The 16494-nt window shown below is 43.8% G+C and overlaps 1 protein-coding gene across 5 annotated transcripts in view; it reads right to left on the bottom strand.

Annotated features, from left to right (window-relative positions):
• ATOSA (atos homolog A) overlaps nt 1–16074 on the bottom strand; it is a 47880-nt gene extending 31806 nt beyond the window's left edge. The window contains exons 1-2 of one of the 5 annotated variants that reach the window (XM_062628224.1): nt 16059–16074; nt 15370–15631 (exon numbers count right to left, since the gene is read on the bottom strand). Coding sequence is in view for 1 of the 5 variants with exons in the window: in XM_062628234.1 (XP_062484218.1) it covers nt 15370–15385 (16 nt within the window). In the remaining 4 variants the exon portion in view is untranslated. Of the gene's footprint in view, nt 1–3648; nt 3797–15369; nt 15765–16058 lie in introns of those variants that run through there. The other 4 variants (XM_062628234.1, XM_062628254.1, XM_062628244.1 and 1 more) reach the window with 4 other exon arrangements.
• Nucleotides 16075–16494: the final 420 nt, after the last annotated feature.

Below are 16494 nucleotides of genomic sequence, written 5' to 3'. Positions count from 1 at the left end.
CAGAGTCTGAATAGCATAGACTCAATGATGGGTTACTAGCAAGGAAATACTACCTTTTATACTCCAAGAGGATCCGAAATAAATCCATCTACTAGCTGTACACATTAAGGAAACAAAAAAACTTCATTCTCACATTTCCAAGCTTAGAATTTTGGAGTTAAAAATCGTCACTATCTACATTCAGATCTCTATGACCTAAAGCAAAATACTGACTCTTTCTGAATCTAGTCCCAGGAAAGCAGGCCAGCCTTCCTACTTCTCATCCATCATGCTCTCAGAAGAAAGCAGAAGGCTACTCAATCACAAAAAGGGAACAACATGTCTGTTTCTTTTACTGTTCCTAAACCTACTTCACAAAAAAGATCAGTGCTATTAGGAGCAAGTAAGAGGCCTTCAGCAGGAAGTCCTTGTTTCAGTCATTTAACAACTTAAACATGGTATCACATAAGCTAAGACCACTCTGCTCACACATACAGCCAGTAATGATCAGATCCTCTGAACTTTGAAAGTGGATGAAAAATTCGAAAAGCATTTATGTGGGAAGAGAGAGTTGCAGAGCATCAGAAAACTAATTCACTCATCCAAATAACAAGACAGGATTTTCCAGACTAGTCTTTCATTCAAATGACAAGACCACCAACAGCCTGGCAAACACACCAGCATTCTCAGTGCAAGACCCAGTGAACAGACAGCACTGGCTAACATGCATTCTCAGATTCTATGAAGATGAGAGATTTGGTAGATACAACCACACATGTATAGGATAGATCTGATACAATGCTATGGTTTAGAGACCAGTGTGCTACTGTATCGAAACAAGAACCCAGACCAATTCATTACTTCTGGTTCTGACAAGAACAATGCAACTGAACAGACTGAAGCATCTGAAAAGGGTTTTCTTTCAGCATGTTCAGAAAAATTCTCCACCACAGATACTCAGGTTCACATGTGAATTACACCCAGGGCAGCTTTCCGACTATCAAATCATGTCAACTCCAGAGACTTGGTTCAACTCCAAGAAGCTCTGTGAACACTGGTGGCATACCTAAGTCCAAGATAAATAGTCACACTGGGGAAGAGTTTTCTTATTTTCCCAGAATAACTGAAAAACAAGGAAATGAGAAACAAACCAAACAATGCAAATGCGCTGTTAATAGCAGAGCTTTTAAAGAATATGCACGAGGAGAAGAGAGAAACACTCAAGAATTTAAGACTTTTATTTTAATGGACAGCACATCAAACATTAGATATATAGTATGCAGGTTAAGTAGGAGCTGATACTCTCGTATCTTTATTACAACATCATGTCAGTTAGAAATTACACCTACAAGCTGAAAACTTCTCCAGTACTGCTGCTAGAACAGAACTAGCTATTAGGGCGTTTAAAAAAGGCACACAGTGTCCCCAGGTGAGGAAGGTAGATTAAGAATCCCATTATTTTACCTGAAATAGAGAAAAAGACAAATCAAAAAACCCAGAGCAACCTATTTTCATGACATCTGACCTCTTCTACTGCATTTTCTTTCTGTATTCATCTTCTGCTTTCCTACTTCATCTCTCAAAACTTTGATGTTACAACCTGCATCGTCATCTAAGTGGTGGGTAATTTATCTTGTGGAACTTTGTCAGAACATGTTTGACCACCCAAAATCCTCCTCCTAGCTAGTGAGGCTGCCTCTGGCTTCAGGTTTGTTTCCATACCTGCAGTCCAGATTATTTAGAGGGTGAGGTGGAGGGAAAGGAATAAGGCTATCAGACCAAAGGCTTCTTCATCAGAAAGGCAAGGAGCTCTGAAAGAACCGAGATGACATTTATGATGGTGGAGCAGCATGAAGCTCCTCAGGTAATTTTTCCAATGCTATTAACCTTCACCTACAAGGCCTGCCCTTAAGTGGTTAAACAGTAACCTGCAAAAGTAAAAAAGTTACAAAAGAGACAATATATGCTTCTCATTTAAAAAACTTCTGGGAGAACAGCCAGGAGCATAAAATTGTATTTAAACTTTATTCAGGAGGACAAATGAGGACATTACAATTCTCACGCTGTGTAAAAGCCTGCTCAATTTAAAATGGACACCAGAGCCTACTATGGAATTTTGTATGCAGAGAACAAACATTTTGGATAATTTTAGAATTTAACTGTGTCATACAGCACAATTCAGCTATTTACAAGTTTCCACATTGTACACCATGTTATTAAGCTTTAATTAAGCTCTGGTACTCAAAAAAATAAAATGTTACAGAGGGTCAAAATTGAAATGCTTAACAGAATTCCAGCCAAGAATCTAGTTTGCCTTCCTCTCTGCTAATATATGGTAATTTTCTACATAGCAAACTGGCAGACATGAAATTAACACATTTAAAATTCAATTTATGCAATTATGAAATTTCACATTGTTCTCTCAAAAATTCCTCACTACTTTATAAAGCAATGTTTCATTGGGTCAAAACTAATATTCCCACACAAACCACAAGAGTACACTAGTGGAATTGTTCCTCCCATATTGGGAGGTGAATGTTTAATAGCAGCCATCTCACTGAAGCTAGAGCTCTGGTACCTTTCGGAGGAAGAACAAGCTTCAAACCCAGGATGAAAAGACATGCAAGTACTTGGCTGAAACAACATCTGCATTTTTAGAGAACAGGTTGGCATAAAAAGAAATGGATAATCCTCAATTCAGCTTTGAGCTCATATGCTATTTAATTAGCTTTAAACACAGCCTACAGTTAAACAACCAGTAAGCTGCTAATTAAACATACATATTTTTAGTTGCCCCCAAAGCTGATATACTTGCATCAGCTTCATTTGTCCCAAGACAAACAAGCAGTGGCAAAGGGCTGATAGTGCTTTCATGCATTGTTTCCAGCAGAAATCAAAATACTGTAATAGTTTCCTCCTGCTGGAGGAAAAGAGAAAAAAAGAGAGAGAGAAACTTGACCTACATAACAAGGCACAGAAGAAACTCAGTTAAGCTTCAGGGTGGTTTTGGAAGGGGAGAAAGTTTTCTCCTCCGTAACAATGAAGAGTCAAGCAGTTACATATGGCTACATTGACAACCGTTTGCAGATTTGACTTTAACGACGTCTCAATTTTAAGGCTTAAAAATATCACCTTCCTGTTCCAGGTTACTTAATACTTTTGCCCTAACACTGTAATGAATAAACAGAATTAATTTTCAGGTTGTCCATTACTTTCCTTTAAAGGGAGTTGTTAAAAAGAGATCTCACAAGCCCCAGCCTTTCCTATGCTCAGTAATCGGAACGAAAGAGAGAACATATGGTGAAACTGTTTGTTTTTTCTAAAGGAACTATGTACAGCCCAAGCACAGCGCGCTCCCGCACTGTGCCGGAGGGGCAAACTTCAGCACAGACGGACTTTAAATCACCTCCCGCAGCAAAACACCGACATACACCGCCGATCGCCCTCACGGTTCCGCAGCCTGAGCTGATTTCAAGCCAGGGACGCCTGTCCACCCCCCCCCACCACCCGCGTCCCGCTGCCCCTCGCCCCCGAACCGCCCGGTTCAACCCCTTGCTCCGCCACCGGATCCGAGGACACCCCAAGTGCAGGCGAACGGGCGCCGTGGCCTGCCCCAGGCCAAGCGCGGGTGAGCGGGCGCGGCGGGCCCGGTTCCCCGCCGGTACACACCTTCTCCGCGCGGCCCGGCGCTCCCGCAGCGAGCCCCGCCGGCGCGCCGCGGGTGGGTGCCCACGGCATTTCCACAAAGGAGGCAGAGTAGGGCCGCGCATAGCAACAGGGCCCGCGCCCATTGGCCCCGCCGGGAGAGCGGCCGCCCCCGGGGCGGGACGGCCGGGGCCCGCCCCACCGGTTGCACCGCCCCGCCGGCAGGTGAGCGGAGAGGCGGGACCGGGCACCGACCCACGGCAGCGGGAGCCGCCGACACGGGTGCTGAGGCGCTGCCGTCCACAAGGGCGGGCGCTATCGCCACGCGTGCCCTGCCGCGGAGCTGCCGACACTCGTGGGAGGGCAAACACCGGCACCGTCCAGCTCCCCGTCGAGCGCCGCCGAAAGCCCGGCCCCACGCGCCGAGTGCTCACACAGAGGGGCGCGTACATGGGGGACGGACACCCGCGGCTGCTGCAGTGGAAAAGGCGAAGGCCCGTCCTGCCGCCAGCCCCAGGAGCCGCTTCCACAGCGCCTCTGACACGGCTCGGCCCCATCCCTCTGACCCCACGGAAACCGTCACTGCCTCTCCCTGCATCACCGCAGCTCTTAACCCCCCCGATGAGCTCCTTACTTCAGCGTTCTTTACAACTCCCTCCTCGATCCTGGGGACTAATTTATGAAGTTTCAAGAGAACAGTTCCAAAACAGCATGTATTATTCGAGGCAAAGTCTAAGCAACATATTGTCTGCATTAATTTCATCCAGTTTCTCCCTATTTAAAAGAACTTAAATCAGATGACATGCACCATATTAACATGATCAGCACACACAAAAAAAAAAAAGTACTGTCAGCCTAACCACGTTACAAAACAGGACCACAACTCCTGTTCTGTAATTAGATGCCATGAAACTGTAAGTCCAGATCAAACTAGACTTCACAACCACATTCAAAATCCAGTAGTACTCACTAACCCATTGAAGAGCATGGAGAACATGTTCACGGAACAATACCTTTTCCCCACTCACATTTTAGAGAGCAGTATCATTTAGCTGCGGCTGTGCAAAGCCGTGGCCTATACAAGATCTTTAAGCAGACATTTTCTCTGAGGAAGGCTGGATACCCTTTAGTAGCTGTCCCATTTAAAGACTGTAGATACAGATAGTGGCTTACAGAAAGTTAGACATGAAGCATACCATTTCATTAGTCACTGACATTCAAGCTTCCTGTGTATTTTATCTCAGTTTGCTTTCCAAGTATTTTTCTTTCATGGAACATTTACTTCTACAAAAACACCAGAAGTTTACACAGTTGTCTGAAAAAGCAATTTCAAGTTTTCATAATCAATCAACCACCCAGCCTTTGAAAAAGGTACTCAGATGATTTTCTACGGAACAGTTATTCAGCATCTATGGGAGGGGTAAGAAGAATATTTAGCATGTTGGTAAACACACTGTGTTTAAAAGTTTTGCTAACAAGAGGCAGAAGCAACAACCCCAAGTCAATTCCCACAGGGGCCGACACAGACAGCATTCAGGAGCCACCAGCTGTTTTCACAGGCCAACTGACAATGTTTTAGTGATGAGCAGCTGCCTCTGGATGACAGGCATATCCACCATAGTGCTCCTGAACAGCCTCCCCACACTGGGACACTAGGGTGCAACCACTAAGATCCTTTTTACATCTGACAGTCTTCAACTACAGTAAAAGCAGGACAGCATGTTGACACCACAGCTTTTAAGCTTAAAGTCCTAAGCCAGCTGTAGGTCTGCAGAGATGAGCTCTGTGCCGGCTTGTAGAAGAACACCCCAGAAATGAATGCATCTGGCCTAGCAGAATGCTAAACTTAGCAACTATAATATTAGAAATGCCACAAATAAAAAAAAAAAACACCTTGAAACATGTTATTCATTTGTCAGTCTGATCTCATACTCTTCCACAAACTCTCAGAGGCACAAGATACATATAAAAGGACACTGGTAGCATGACTGAATATGAGATGTACAGTATGTACAGCAACACAGAGATATTCATAGGACTTTTTCCTCAGCTGCATATTCCATCATCATAAAGGAGCTGCACTCAGAATACTACTATTACCCTTGCAGTTTTAACACTGCAAAATTAGAAGAAACAAGCAAGACTGAATTTAACGGACTATTGCACCCCACCTTCTACCACAAACAGGGTAACATTTATTAAAATAAAAAGAGAGGATTTTAAGAAGAATGGATTTTATTCCAACACAAACTTTAGGAATAAGCAGTCCTACACATTTCACAAAGCAGGAAATCACAGCCAAGTGTGGTTCATCTTGGTATCAAGTCAGCTGTGCACGAATTCAGAGGCACTTGCCAGTAGACATAATTGGCATCACCCCTGTTATAAAAAAAAAGCCCAACTCCAGCCTTTGGAGGGCCATGCCAAAGCACAGCATGTCTAGTGACGAGCTAGTTCAGAAAAACACCCTAGTTCAATTCTAGCCCTGCCTTGAGTGAGAAAAGCAAAGTGTGCACATGACCTCTAAGAAGCACAGCGTGACTTCAATAACACCTTATGTTTACACAGCCTAGCTGCAGAGACAAGGTAAAAACAAAAATCACGCTCCTAGCAATGTATCCCTTGCTCAAAACAATCATTTTGGACTGAGGTATCAATGTGAAAAGTATAAAATGAGAAAACACTCATGCAGGCAGCCCTATTCCCTTCTCCCTCCTCAGATGCTTACTTCCTCAGAACAAAGCTGAGGTCAGCTCTTGATGCTTGCAATGCATGTCAAAGAGCTCATAAGATATACTATTCACAGTCTTAATAATTATGTATAGTTTTCCTTTATGTTTAAACTCAGACTTCTTGAGTGAGAAAGACTACATCTTGGCTACAGCACATCTAGAAAAGTAGCATCAGATACTAACAGTTCTGCTACCATTTTAAAACAAAACAAAATCAGTGTATATCATAAAGCTGTTCAAAATTTCATACAAGAAGTTTGACTGAGGATGAATATGGCCAGCTTATAAAAAGTGTCCTAAAACATTTAGGAAAGGCCATTACATAGCCTCAACATGAAGACGGGATGAAAAAACATACAATGCATATCAAGCATCGTCCCTTAACATTTTTCTCTAGTGGATCCAAAATACTTTCTCGTAGAGACTTGTGTGTCCAGTAAGACTATCAAAGTCAGTACAATAATAGCCAGTTATAGTGAACTTAATCACTATGCAAGATGAGGCAGATGTTTACCCTACTGGCTCTACATTGATCTCCTGATCTTTACCTTCAATTTTTTCTAGTTTTATGAACTATTCCTCCTGTTTCAGCTTCATAAACCAGTTACTTGGTTTTATTTGTTCACTTTTTAACAGCATGCACACTTCTAATAAAGGGTCTTCCACACCTTGCCTGCTTTAGCGTGGCATAAGCAGCTGCACTGTGAGCAGTGCTACAAGTGTGGTTACGGTAGCAGCCTTTACTCAGGCCACTCCTCCAATTCTAGTCCTTCAGATACTTTGTTTCTTGTTGCTTCTCCACAGTAAACAAAATTTCTCTGCCTGTTCAAATAGCAAGTGCTTCAAAAGGAAGAAGCTGTTTCCCTCTCAAAATAAAGCAAAACAAAGCCATATTTTTTATTAAAAGGCAACTGAAGTGGGAAACCTTGCATAGGAAATATGCCTGAAGACTCATTTTTAAACAATTATACAGCAGAGTATTTTGAGTAGCATGAGTGTTGATATCAATTCCTTTGACCTAACAGTGCATTCCCAGTGCATACTGATTTTGACAACTTTGTCCCTGCTCAGTCCCTACTGGTAGGAAACTCTTACTCCACATCACTGGAATATTTATTAAAGCTCTTCTTGATGCATATGTGCTCTTCTCCCTTACTCCCAAGTCCAACTTTATCAAAATTAAAAGCTCAACTAAAAACTGTAACAAAAAAGAGTGAGTAAATGGGACATCTTACTGGGACTACATTGCAAATAAATATTCAGATCCATCATGCAAACAAACCATGCATTGATACTTGTGTCTTTACAAAAACCACACAGGAAAAGAACATCAACCCAACATACCAAAATTCACTTTCTGCTAACACAGAATTTATGCCCTCAGCAAGTAGGCATCACAGGCATTTGTCAGATACTGCTCTTAGCCACCCCTCCACCCCTCCAAGTCTGCAGACAAAGCCTTCTAGCAAACTTGCTGACCTGCTTGGAAGCGTGAGTTTGAGCCAAGGTTTGTTTCACTTAGGTTGTTGGGCTAGTGCCCTGGCAGGGAACCGAGGAGAACAATACCTGCAAGCAGGGGAGAAGGGCTTCCCATCATTGGGAAAAGTGCTGACCACAGCAGTTCTTCCTTCACCTCTCCTTCTGCTGACCTTCAGAGGAAACCACCACCACCCTGCCACCTCCCACCATGGTACCAACTAATACCATCCTCAGCTCTCTCTCTGCCCTTCCCTCCCCCATTACACCCAACAACAAGATGATACTTGTACAACACCTTGAGAAAGAAACTTAATTTATTCCAGCACAGAGAAAGTGTGAAACATGCCCTAGAAATCCTCAAGGCTCAGTGGGAAAAAGGAATCCCTGCATGCACAGCACCATAAAAGGCTAAACTAGCTTGAGCAGTCACCTGCTTCCAGTCTCACTAAATTTCTAAGCCAAAATTGACTGACTTACCAACCTGGATCTCTGGGATCTTAATGGAAAAAACCTCAGTAACTTCACAGGATACATAACATAAAACAGATGACATGGCTCATGTGCACCACAGATTCCTTATTTTAGATAAGTTCTTTTTTTATTTTACTTCAGAAAACAATTTGGCTTTTTTCCCTTGGAACAAAAAAAGTTGTACTTGGCAATAGGTTTGGGAAATGCATTGATCACTGCTAAGAGAGAAGTCTATGTGCCCCACACTGTATACCTGGACAGAAAGTGGATGCCTTCCTACTAACTGAAAAGTGGTGAAATCAAAAGAAATGTGTATGGTGGGATCTGAAGAACTCCCCTTACTGCTCCTAAAGCAACAAAGTTGTCCAGAAGACTTCTCAGTAACACTTTTTGTTTCCCTTGATTCCTAACAAGGATTCTTACATTCAGAACAGACATGAAAGTGTTTTTAGTGTCTTTAGTACTTCACATGTGGAGTGCTTCCTTCCTCCTGTGTTCATCTGGCTCCACTGATTCATGCACAGCTCTCCTCTTCAAATTATCACTGAGAAAATTCTCACACTATTCTATTACATCTTTCCATTTTGAGTCAACATAATGTACTAATACCGTCCAGATAGGAACTCTAGATAGTTTTGGTCCCAGAGCCAACAATAAAAGGTAACGCAACAACCACTAGCCAAAAGAACTAGTCAGGCTGATTTAACATGGAAGAAAATGTATTAATGCAAGTGAGTTTTATTTGATTTGGTCAAAACCACACTGAATTGTTAAGAAGAGATGAAGAATTTTCATGACTGTCTTACAGCTCAGTTTTGCTGTTTACAAGTAGCCTTTAAATATATATATAAATCTCTTCCAATCCTGGTACAGTTGTGCATGAAGATAAAAAATAACTGTATACAGCTTTGGCTGTGTGCTCACAGCTACAGTCATCCTACCCTGCTCAGCACCAGCAGGAAAAGGAACACATAATGAATGCAAAGTCTTCCAAAGTCCAACTACCTCCCCAAGTCCAAGAGGCACTCTTCAGTACTTGCGTTCACCTGGGTTTATAGACATCCTTAACTGCCTACTTCTACATGAAGTTTTTGTACTCCAGAGTACAAAGGTAACCATGCGATTGTACAGGCACTTCTAAAACAATTTAAACCTAAAACAATTTAAATCTTCTGTCTAAACATTAAATACAAATGACCTGCAAAGACTGAACAATTTATTACCATCCTGAAAGACAACAATGTGAGACACCTTCAAAAATCTAAAAAGCAGAATTTACCAAGTATCAATTCAGAATGGAGAAGTTATTACAGCTATAATTACAGTTAAATGGCAAGATCTTGTTGACTGAAAGAACAGCTAGTAACTGCCAGACTGCTATCCTAAACCTGTGCCTGGTAGAATGAAAAGCTATGGCTATTTCACCACCATTTAACATTTGCTATTAGTACACATTTGTCAAAATAACAAAGAAACATTTTATAAACAGTGAAGCAGAGCAAGTTCTTTTCACAAATGTCATAGAGCTGGTTTGTTCCCATCAGTTACTCTGTTTTCATAGAAGATTTCTAATTTTAATAAGCAGAATTTCATTTGGCAACAAACTCACATCTCTCATGAGAATCTGTATTTATAAATGTTGGCTTATTTTTAAAAACATTTAGAAGCTGGCAGACCTCAGTTCCAATAATAGTTTCAACACTGCCCTTAACAACAAAGTCCAGTGTAATACTCCTCAGCCCAGGGATCTGATCTGGCATGCCAAAGTTTCTCACTTCAGCAAGTACAGAATACGGTCAGAAGAGTCAGTTGTATAGCCCAAACCTACGGGCTTGGCATATCCACAAGCCCCAAAATATACACTTAAATGCCACTCCAGCAGCATTCATTTTAGCAACAAGAGCCCCTCTAAATGCAGCTTGTATGGACACCACCAAATAAACAAAAAGAAAATGGCAAAGTTGTTACTACTATGGTTTGTTCTCTGAGGTACAGGCACACAGTGAAGAACTCTCCTTGCTGAGCACACATACAAGCGCTCTTCCAACCCAAGAGCTATTTCTACAACAGGACAACTCACCTCATTGTCAACATCCAGGTACGAGTTGCAGAACAGTAAGAAAATTTTAACCTAAGCAAACATACCCAAAACGTAAGATTTTCCAATTCTATGACGTCTGTAAATTAATATCCTTAGATTTTTATTGTTTTTTTTCTTGGGGGCAGGGGGAGAGGGAGAGGAGTTAAGCTTCTAAAAGCTAAGAATTCTCCTAAGCTAAATTTCCATAGAAGAAATAACAGAACATATATTCTTATTTCTTGGATGTCAGGACAAGGCTGCATTGAAAGAATCCAGACTCCAACCTCACTTAAAAAGAAAAATAAAATAAATAAAAACAACAAAAAGCTTATATTCCTGTTCACTCATCCTCTCCATTTACATATGAGTTGTTATCAGGCCAAATCTGCTCTCCCTGAAGATTAGAGCTAGATGGCTTCATGCCTTATAAATGGAATCCGAGTGCAGTATCCTCACCACCTGTCAGTTTGGTTGGGTTTTCCTCCTTTTAAAGGGATCTGGTTTTATTTGGAAGCAATCTACCCAACCTGGGAGCAGCAGATACCCCACACCCTGCAGCCCATCAGAGCCAGCCTCCCTCACCACACGCACCTTCTTGCACGTGCCCTGTGCAGCGTGTCCGCCAGTACGGCTTCCTCCCTGGCCAGGGAGCAGCGTCACCTCCACCTCATTATCACCCAACCTGCACTTACCTGTGGCAACCAAGCCCCAAGCATTGCCCAAACGCTTTTGGAATGACAACTCCACTAAGCAGGAAGCACCTCATTTCCAGTTTACTACTTTGTTTACTGGCTACATCATTCCACCACGGAAAAGTTTAAGTGCTTCGTGACATTTCACTGAGAAGATACTATAAAAATAAAGTGTCTGCATCACAGTGCAATATGGGATGCTAAAATACCACTCATCCTTTTTAAAAAGATATTTTCACTTCCTGATCTGCATACTCTGTACCACACCATCTTTGCTAAAATGTTTCCAAAAAATCTTTCACAGAGTGAATATAGGGCATAAAATTAAATCTTGTTTTTTAAAACAAGGTCCTTATCCAGAGCTCCTAACAGCTAACTCCACAACTCTTAACCACATGGGTTCAGCTCACTTCCCTCCCAACCCAATGCCTCCTCAATCCTTCCTCCTAAGAATTTGAGATAAAGCATTCAATCGTCTGTTTATCTTCATTAATCTCTCCTCCAGCTTCCTCACAGATACACTCAGAAATCCTTCAGCTATGCTCCCAGTATGAGGTAGTAAACAGACTTCTGTTGGGCCCAGAGAGTTAGCTCTTTCCATGCCAAACCACCAAATAAGGTGGAAGAAACCTTCTTAACCCAGTTACTACAAGCAGACCTAGAGGCACGTATCCAAGTTTGACTTGCAAAGAAAGAGGGAGAAGGAAAAAGCAATCTTCAGACTGATTGCTCCTCTCTTGTAGACAGAAAGCCATTTCATTAAATTATGATAATTTCAAGAAGGGAATTAATGCTTCAGAAAGTAAGAGAGAACTGCTTTTAGCTTAATTTGTAAGTGAAAACAGAATAGTCTACACAGAGAACACAGCCGAGGAATAAACAAAGCAAGGTAATAAAAAAGTAAGAAAAGCCTTGAATAAGGTGATAAAAAACAGCCAGCATGCATTTAGAGACAAACAAGCCTGTCTTCCTCCTTTACAGCGAGGGGGAGGGAGGAGGAAGGAGCAATAACTCTGAGCTACTTAGACTATACTAAGACTTTTGATGTCTCGTAACATTCCCACAGTAAAATATGACTATACTGTAGATTCATGTAAACCACAAGATTTTTTCCAGTTGTGCACCAAGTGTACTCTAAGAGTACAAAACAATCCTTCCAAGTTTGGCAGTAAGCTATCACCCTGACATTATGCAATGTTTTCATTAACTAAGATGGTGAAACAGCGTGTTTATACAGTTTATGAACAAAGCTGAGCTGGAAAAGCTTGCAAGCACTCTGCTACGAAGCCTAGTTCTGTCTTCCAAACTCAATAAACTGGCAAAGTGATCAGAAGTCATTAGAACGAAGTTCAACAGAAGCAAGAGCAAAGCTCTGTACTTGAGGAAGGAAACAGAGCTCCAAACATCCAACATGAAGCAGCTGACTAAGAAGCTGTACCACAGAAAATAAATGGTGATGGTATTATAGATTAAAGCTAGGTAAACTGATACGTTGCTACTGCAGGAAGACAAAAAACAAACCGGAAAGAACAAAACTTAAACATCACTTCAGAAACATTGTATTCGAGAAAGGGAGACACATCATTCTTTGCACTGATGAAGCCTCAGCTGAGCCAACATGTCCACTGTATTTTAAGATGCTTTGACACTTCTCTTTAAAAGTGGCAGCATAGGAAAGGTAAAGCCAAGCAGCAGCCACCAGTATTGTTGTGAATGCATTCCCTAAACCAGGTATATGTTTACATGAATATGCTTAAAGCAGCCACTGCCCTTCCACACTGACAACCCACCTGATGGGCAAGTCCTGAGTGATGCTCATGAGACACATCCTGTGAATGCCTGTGCCTTTGCATGGCAAAGAAGCAAGACCACATTTTTACCTGCACTTTCTAACCCCTCTTCCTCACTTGCAAAACTGCTCCACTGGTTTGCTATGCAACACTCCACATTCCATCTTCTCCATACTGCTCTCGTATACTACATGTTTAGAGCTGTAATTTTCACACTTTCCACAATATAAAGGGAGGTAAGTACCTTAGGGCAGGATTTCCCTTTTTTCTTCATTTCCGCTCATCCCTCTCACCTCCTTCAAGTATTCTGTAACATTTCCCACTGTTAAAGTGGTTGCACATTTAGATCTCCCCTTTCTTCTCCTGCACCACCCTTTATTGCTGGTGATAACAAGAATCTTACTACTAGTATGACAAAGGCTAAACCATAACTTCCCCCAGTAAGGTGGGGCCATTACAATCTTATTAACTATAATTTTATGCTTAATTCTATCTACAAAAACTACATCTCTGCTCTAAGTGGATTCTGATATAATTACTAGCAAGAATGAAAAAAAACTCAAATATTTCAAGTTTGTTTAAGTCTGTTTCTTTGTTTTTACTTGCTGCACAGATTTGCAGTCCTCTCAGGATTGTGAGGGTCTACAGAAAAGTGGAGACTGTGGCAAGCTGAGTGTGCTTCTCCCCTGTTCTTTGCTATTAATTTGGGATGATTGGAAGCAGGTGACTACACACTTGGCTGCTTGTATCCCATGGTACAGCTGCTATGCAGAAAGCAGCACATGTAAATATGTGCACAATTCCTGCCTCCTAAGAAGCTCTATGGGCTGCATGTGGTATTTAGGGTAGCACTTTCACAACCCCCTTTGTGCACGGTATTGCTTTATTACATTAGCACACAGCTAAGCTACACGTATCTACTAAAATGGCTGGAGATACTCCCTCGGTCTGGAGATATTTCGAGATTTTTTGTTAATCTTAACAGAATTCCAAGATATTACTTCTGAAGGGTTTCACCCAGTTAATGACAGACATTCACATCTAACTTTTTCTGCCTGGAAACTAAAGAATAAGCACAGGTCATATGGAGGTTCTGAACGGCTACAGAAGAACATCTTAAAGCTGCAAATATTGACTTGGGTTTTACCTGGCTATTTTGAAGTTTTGTTTCACCTTGACAGCAAACACCTTTCAAACTTCAGTGTCTGGTATTAAAACAAAGAGATTCTGAAAACAACGTGCCTTGCTGCAACTGATCAGGTAGAGGTTTACACAACTAAGAAACAAGGAAGAAAGCAAAGAGAAAAGCCCATTTTGAAACCCTAGTACTTAAACCCCATTATTTTATGTATATGTTTGTGATCATTTCTGTACTGTCTGTGCTACTGCCACATCATATAATCCTTACAGCATATACATACAAGAAATACACCTAAGAGTGGTCATTTACGCAGTGTCACTATTAGCAAACATGTCATTAACAACCCTAATTAAGCTGTGTATGTCATGTACGTGTTAGCATTTAACACACGGATATCTAAGCTATATTAAAGTGTTTCTCAAAACACCAGTGATTATAACACAAAAAAAAGAATGTGTTTTTAAAACTGAAAGCAACCAGGTGAACAATAGAATCACCAAAATTTTAAGAAACCCAAATATCTAAGCAATAATTCTAAGTAATTTTTTTAATTAACACTCACTTCTACGATGAGAACTCATAAGATCTGTTTAAAAAACAACCTTGCTTTAAGTAACAGGAATCAATAATCACTGCTCTTGTAGATCAAGATAGAAGTCATGACATATTTTCAACTCTAGGGGCATCAGCAGCTGTTGCTATACTGCAAAAGAGCTGAAGTATTACAAACACATACGTAGACAGTCGACTTTATTTTCCTGTAAATCCAGATGTCAGTAATCCAGATTAAGATGGAACTAAATTATGGCGAAAAAATAGTATTTCAGCATGCTTGTTACGATACATCTCCTTTATAACCGGAACAAACCCCTCTGCCAGATTACAAAACATCACAGAATTAAGTTACGGCTCTTCCGAGGGTGTTTTTTCAGCTACATTTTGTCATTTTTGCCCACGTGCTGGCATTGTCTGTCGATGTCCCATTTGCCTTTGACCGACTCCCGCCCCAGCACTGCAGTCCTGGCTAACAAACCGACTGTAGCTGACACACCAACTGCAGCATTCCCAGAGCAAAAGCAGTTCGCTACGGTGTTTTGTCTCCCTTCCGTCCAACCCAGACAATAGGAAGCTGAAGGGCAGGCAGGACACGGGGCTCTTGGACACATTCCCGGGGTACCATCCAGTCTACCAACTCGGGAAATGCTAATGGGAGTGAAGCCGAGCACCAAGATTCTCTCCCATTCCCCAAAATGACAGGGGAGGGGATAAGGAAATAGAGCGATAACACCGAAACAAAATACCAGGCTAATCCGCGACAAAACAAAACACACACAAAGAAATATCCTGATAAACCGTTTACCTCGTTCCGGCTTCATTTCCTCCGTCTCCTCAGGCAGGAGCCCCCGTGCCCCGCTGCTCCCCCCACGAAGGCTGGCTGCCGCTGCCTCCAGCTACCCGAGAGCGATTCTTTGCCGTACGAACAGCAAGCGGACCCCTGCCTGGCACCAGGGCCCGCCGGCAGGCAGGCAGCAGGCCGGGGACGGCTGAGCGACGGCGGCCTCTCCCCGCGCCCGGCCAGGGTGTCCTTCCGTGACACGGCGCCGCGCGGGGCTATTTATAACCTGCCGAGGAAAAAATCCCACAACAACAGACCTCGGCTCACCCCCGGCTCTGAGTCACCGCGGCCCCGGGCGACGGCGGCCCCGGACGGAGTCCCCTCCCTCTCGCCTGCCCCGAGGAGGGCAACGAGCGACCCCCCACACCCCCTCCGCCCTGCAGCCCGCGGGCCCTGCCCCGTCACCGGCCGGCGGGTGGCGGCGGGGGGCTGCCCGGCACCTTCATCCCCGGCCCCGCCGCTGCCGCCCGGGTTGCCGGGCCGTGCCCCCCGCGCTTCGCCCCGGTCAGACAGCCCGCCCCTCCCGCCGCCGCGGAGTGCTGCTCTCCATGGCTCTGCCTCCCGCCCTTCCTCCTCCTCCTCCTCCTCGCGGCTGACTAACTCCCCTCCTCTCCGCCGGGAACTCCCCGCCTCCCGCCGAGCGGGGCACACACATGACAGCCCGGCGGCTACGGGCACGTCCGCTCGGCAGCGCGGAACCCGCCGCGCTCGGTCGCCTCGCGGCCGCCGGTACAAAACAACGGAGCAGAACGGGACGGGACCGGACGGGTCTGCGGGACCCGGCACCGCGTTCATCACGCCCCCAGGCCGGACCGACCGCCCCGCCCCTCGCCCTCCTCACGTGCTCCGCGGCTGCCAATCGCGTGCATCCACTTCCTGCCTGGCCGCCCGCCTGCCGGGCAACTCGGTTGTCATAGCAACAGAGCGCCGGCCCGGTTGAGGCCTGTTGGCGCTGCCGGGCCCGGCCCTTCGGCGGGGGTCGGCCCTGCCGTGGTTTATCGGTTTGCCAGTTTACCAGTATCCTTCCCTCTTATAGCCCCCGCCCAAAAAGTGTTTGGGCAGACAGGCCCCCGGACCCTCACTCACCCG

This window comes from Pezoporus occidentalis, unplaced genomic scaffold (assembly GCF_034315485.1).
Source record: "Pezoporus occidentalis ecotype Australia unplaced genomic scaffold, CSIRO_AGI_Poc_V1 ctg11, whole genome shotgun sequence".
NCBI classification, from domain to species: Eukaryota; Metazoa; Chordata; class Aves; order Psittaciformes; family Psittacidae; genus Pezoporus; species Pezoporus occidentalis.
Note: the sequence above shows the minus strand (reverse complement) of the source record. Positions and strands in the feature narration are given on the sequence as shown.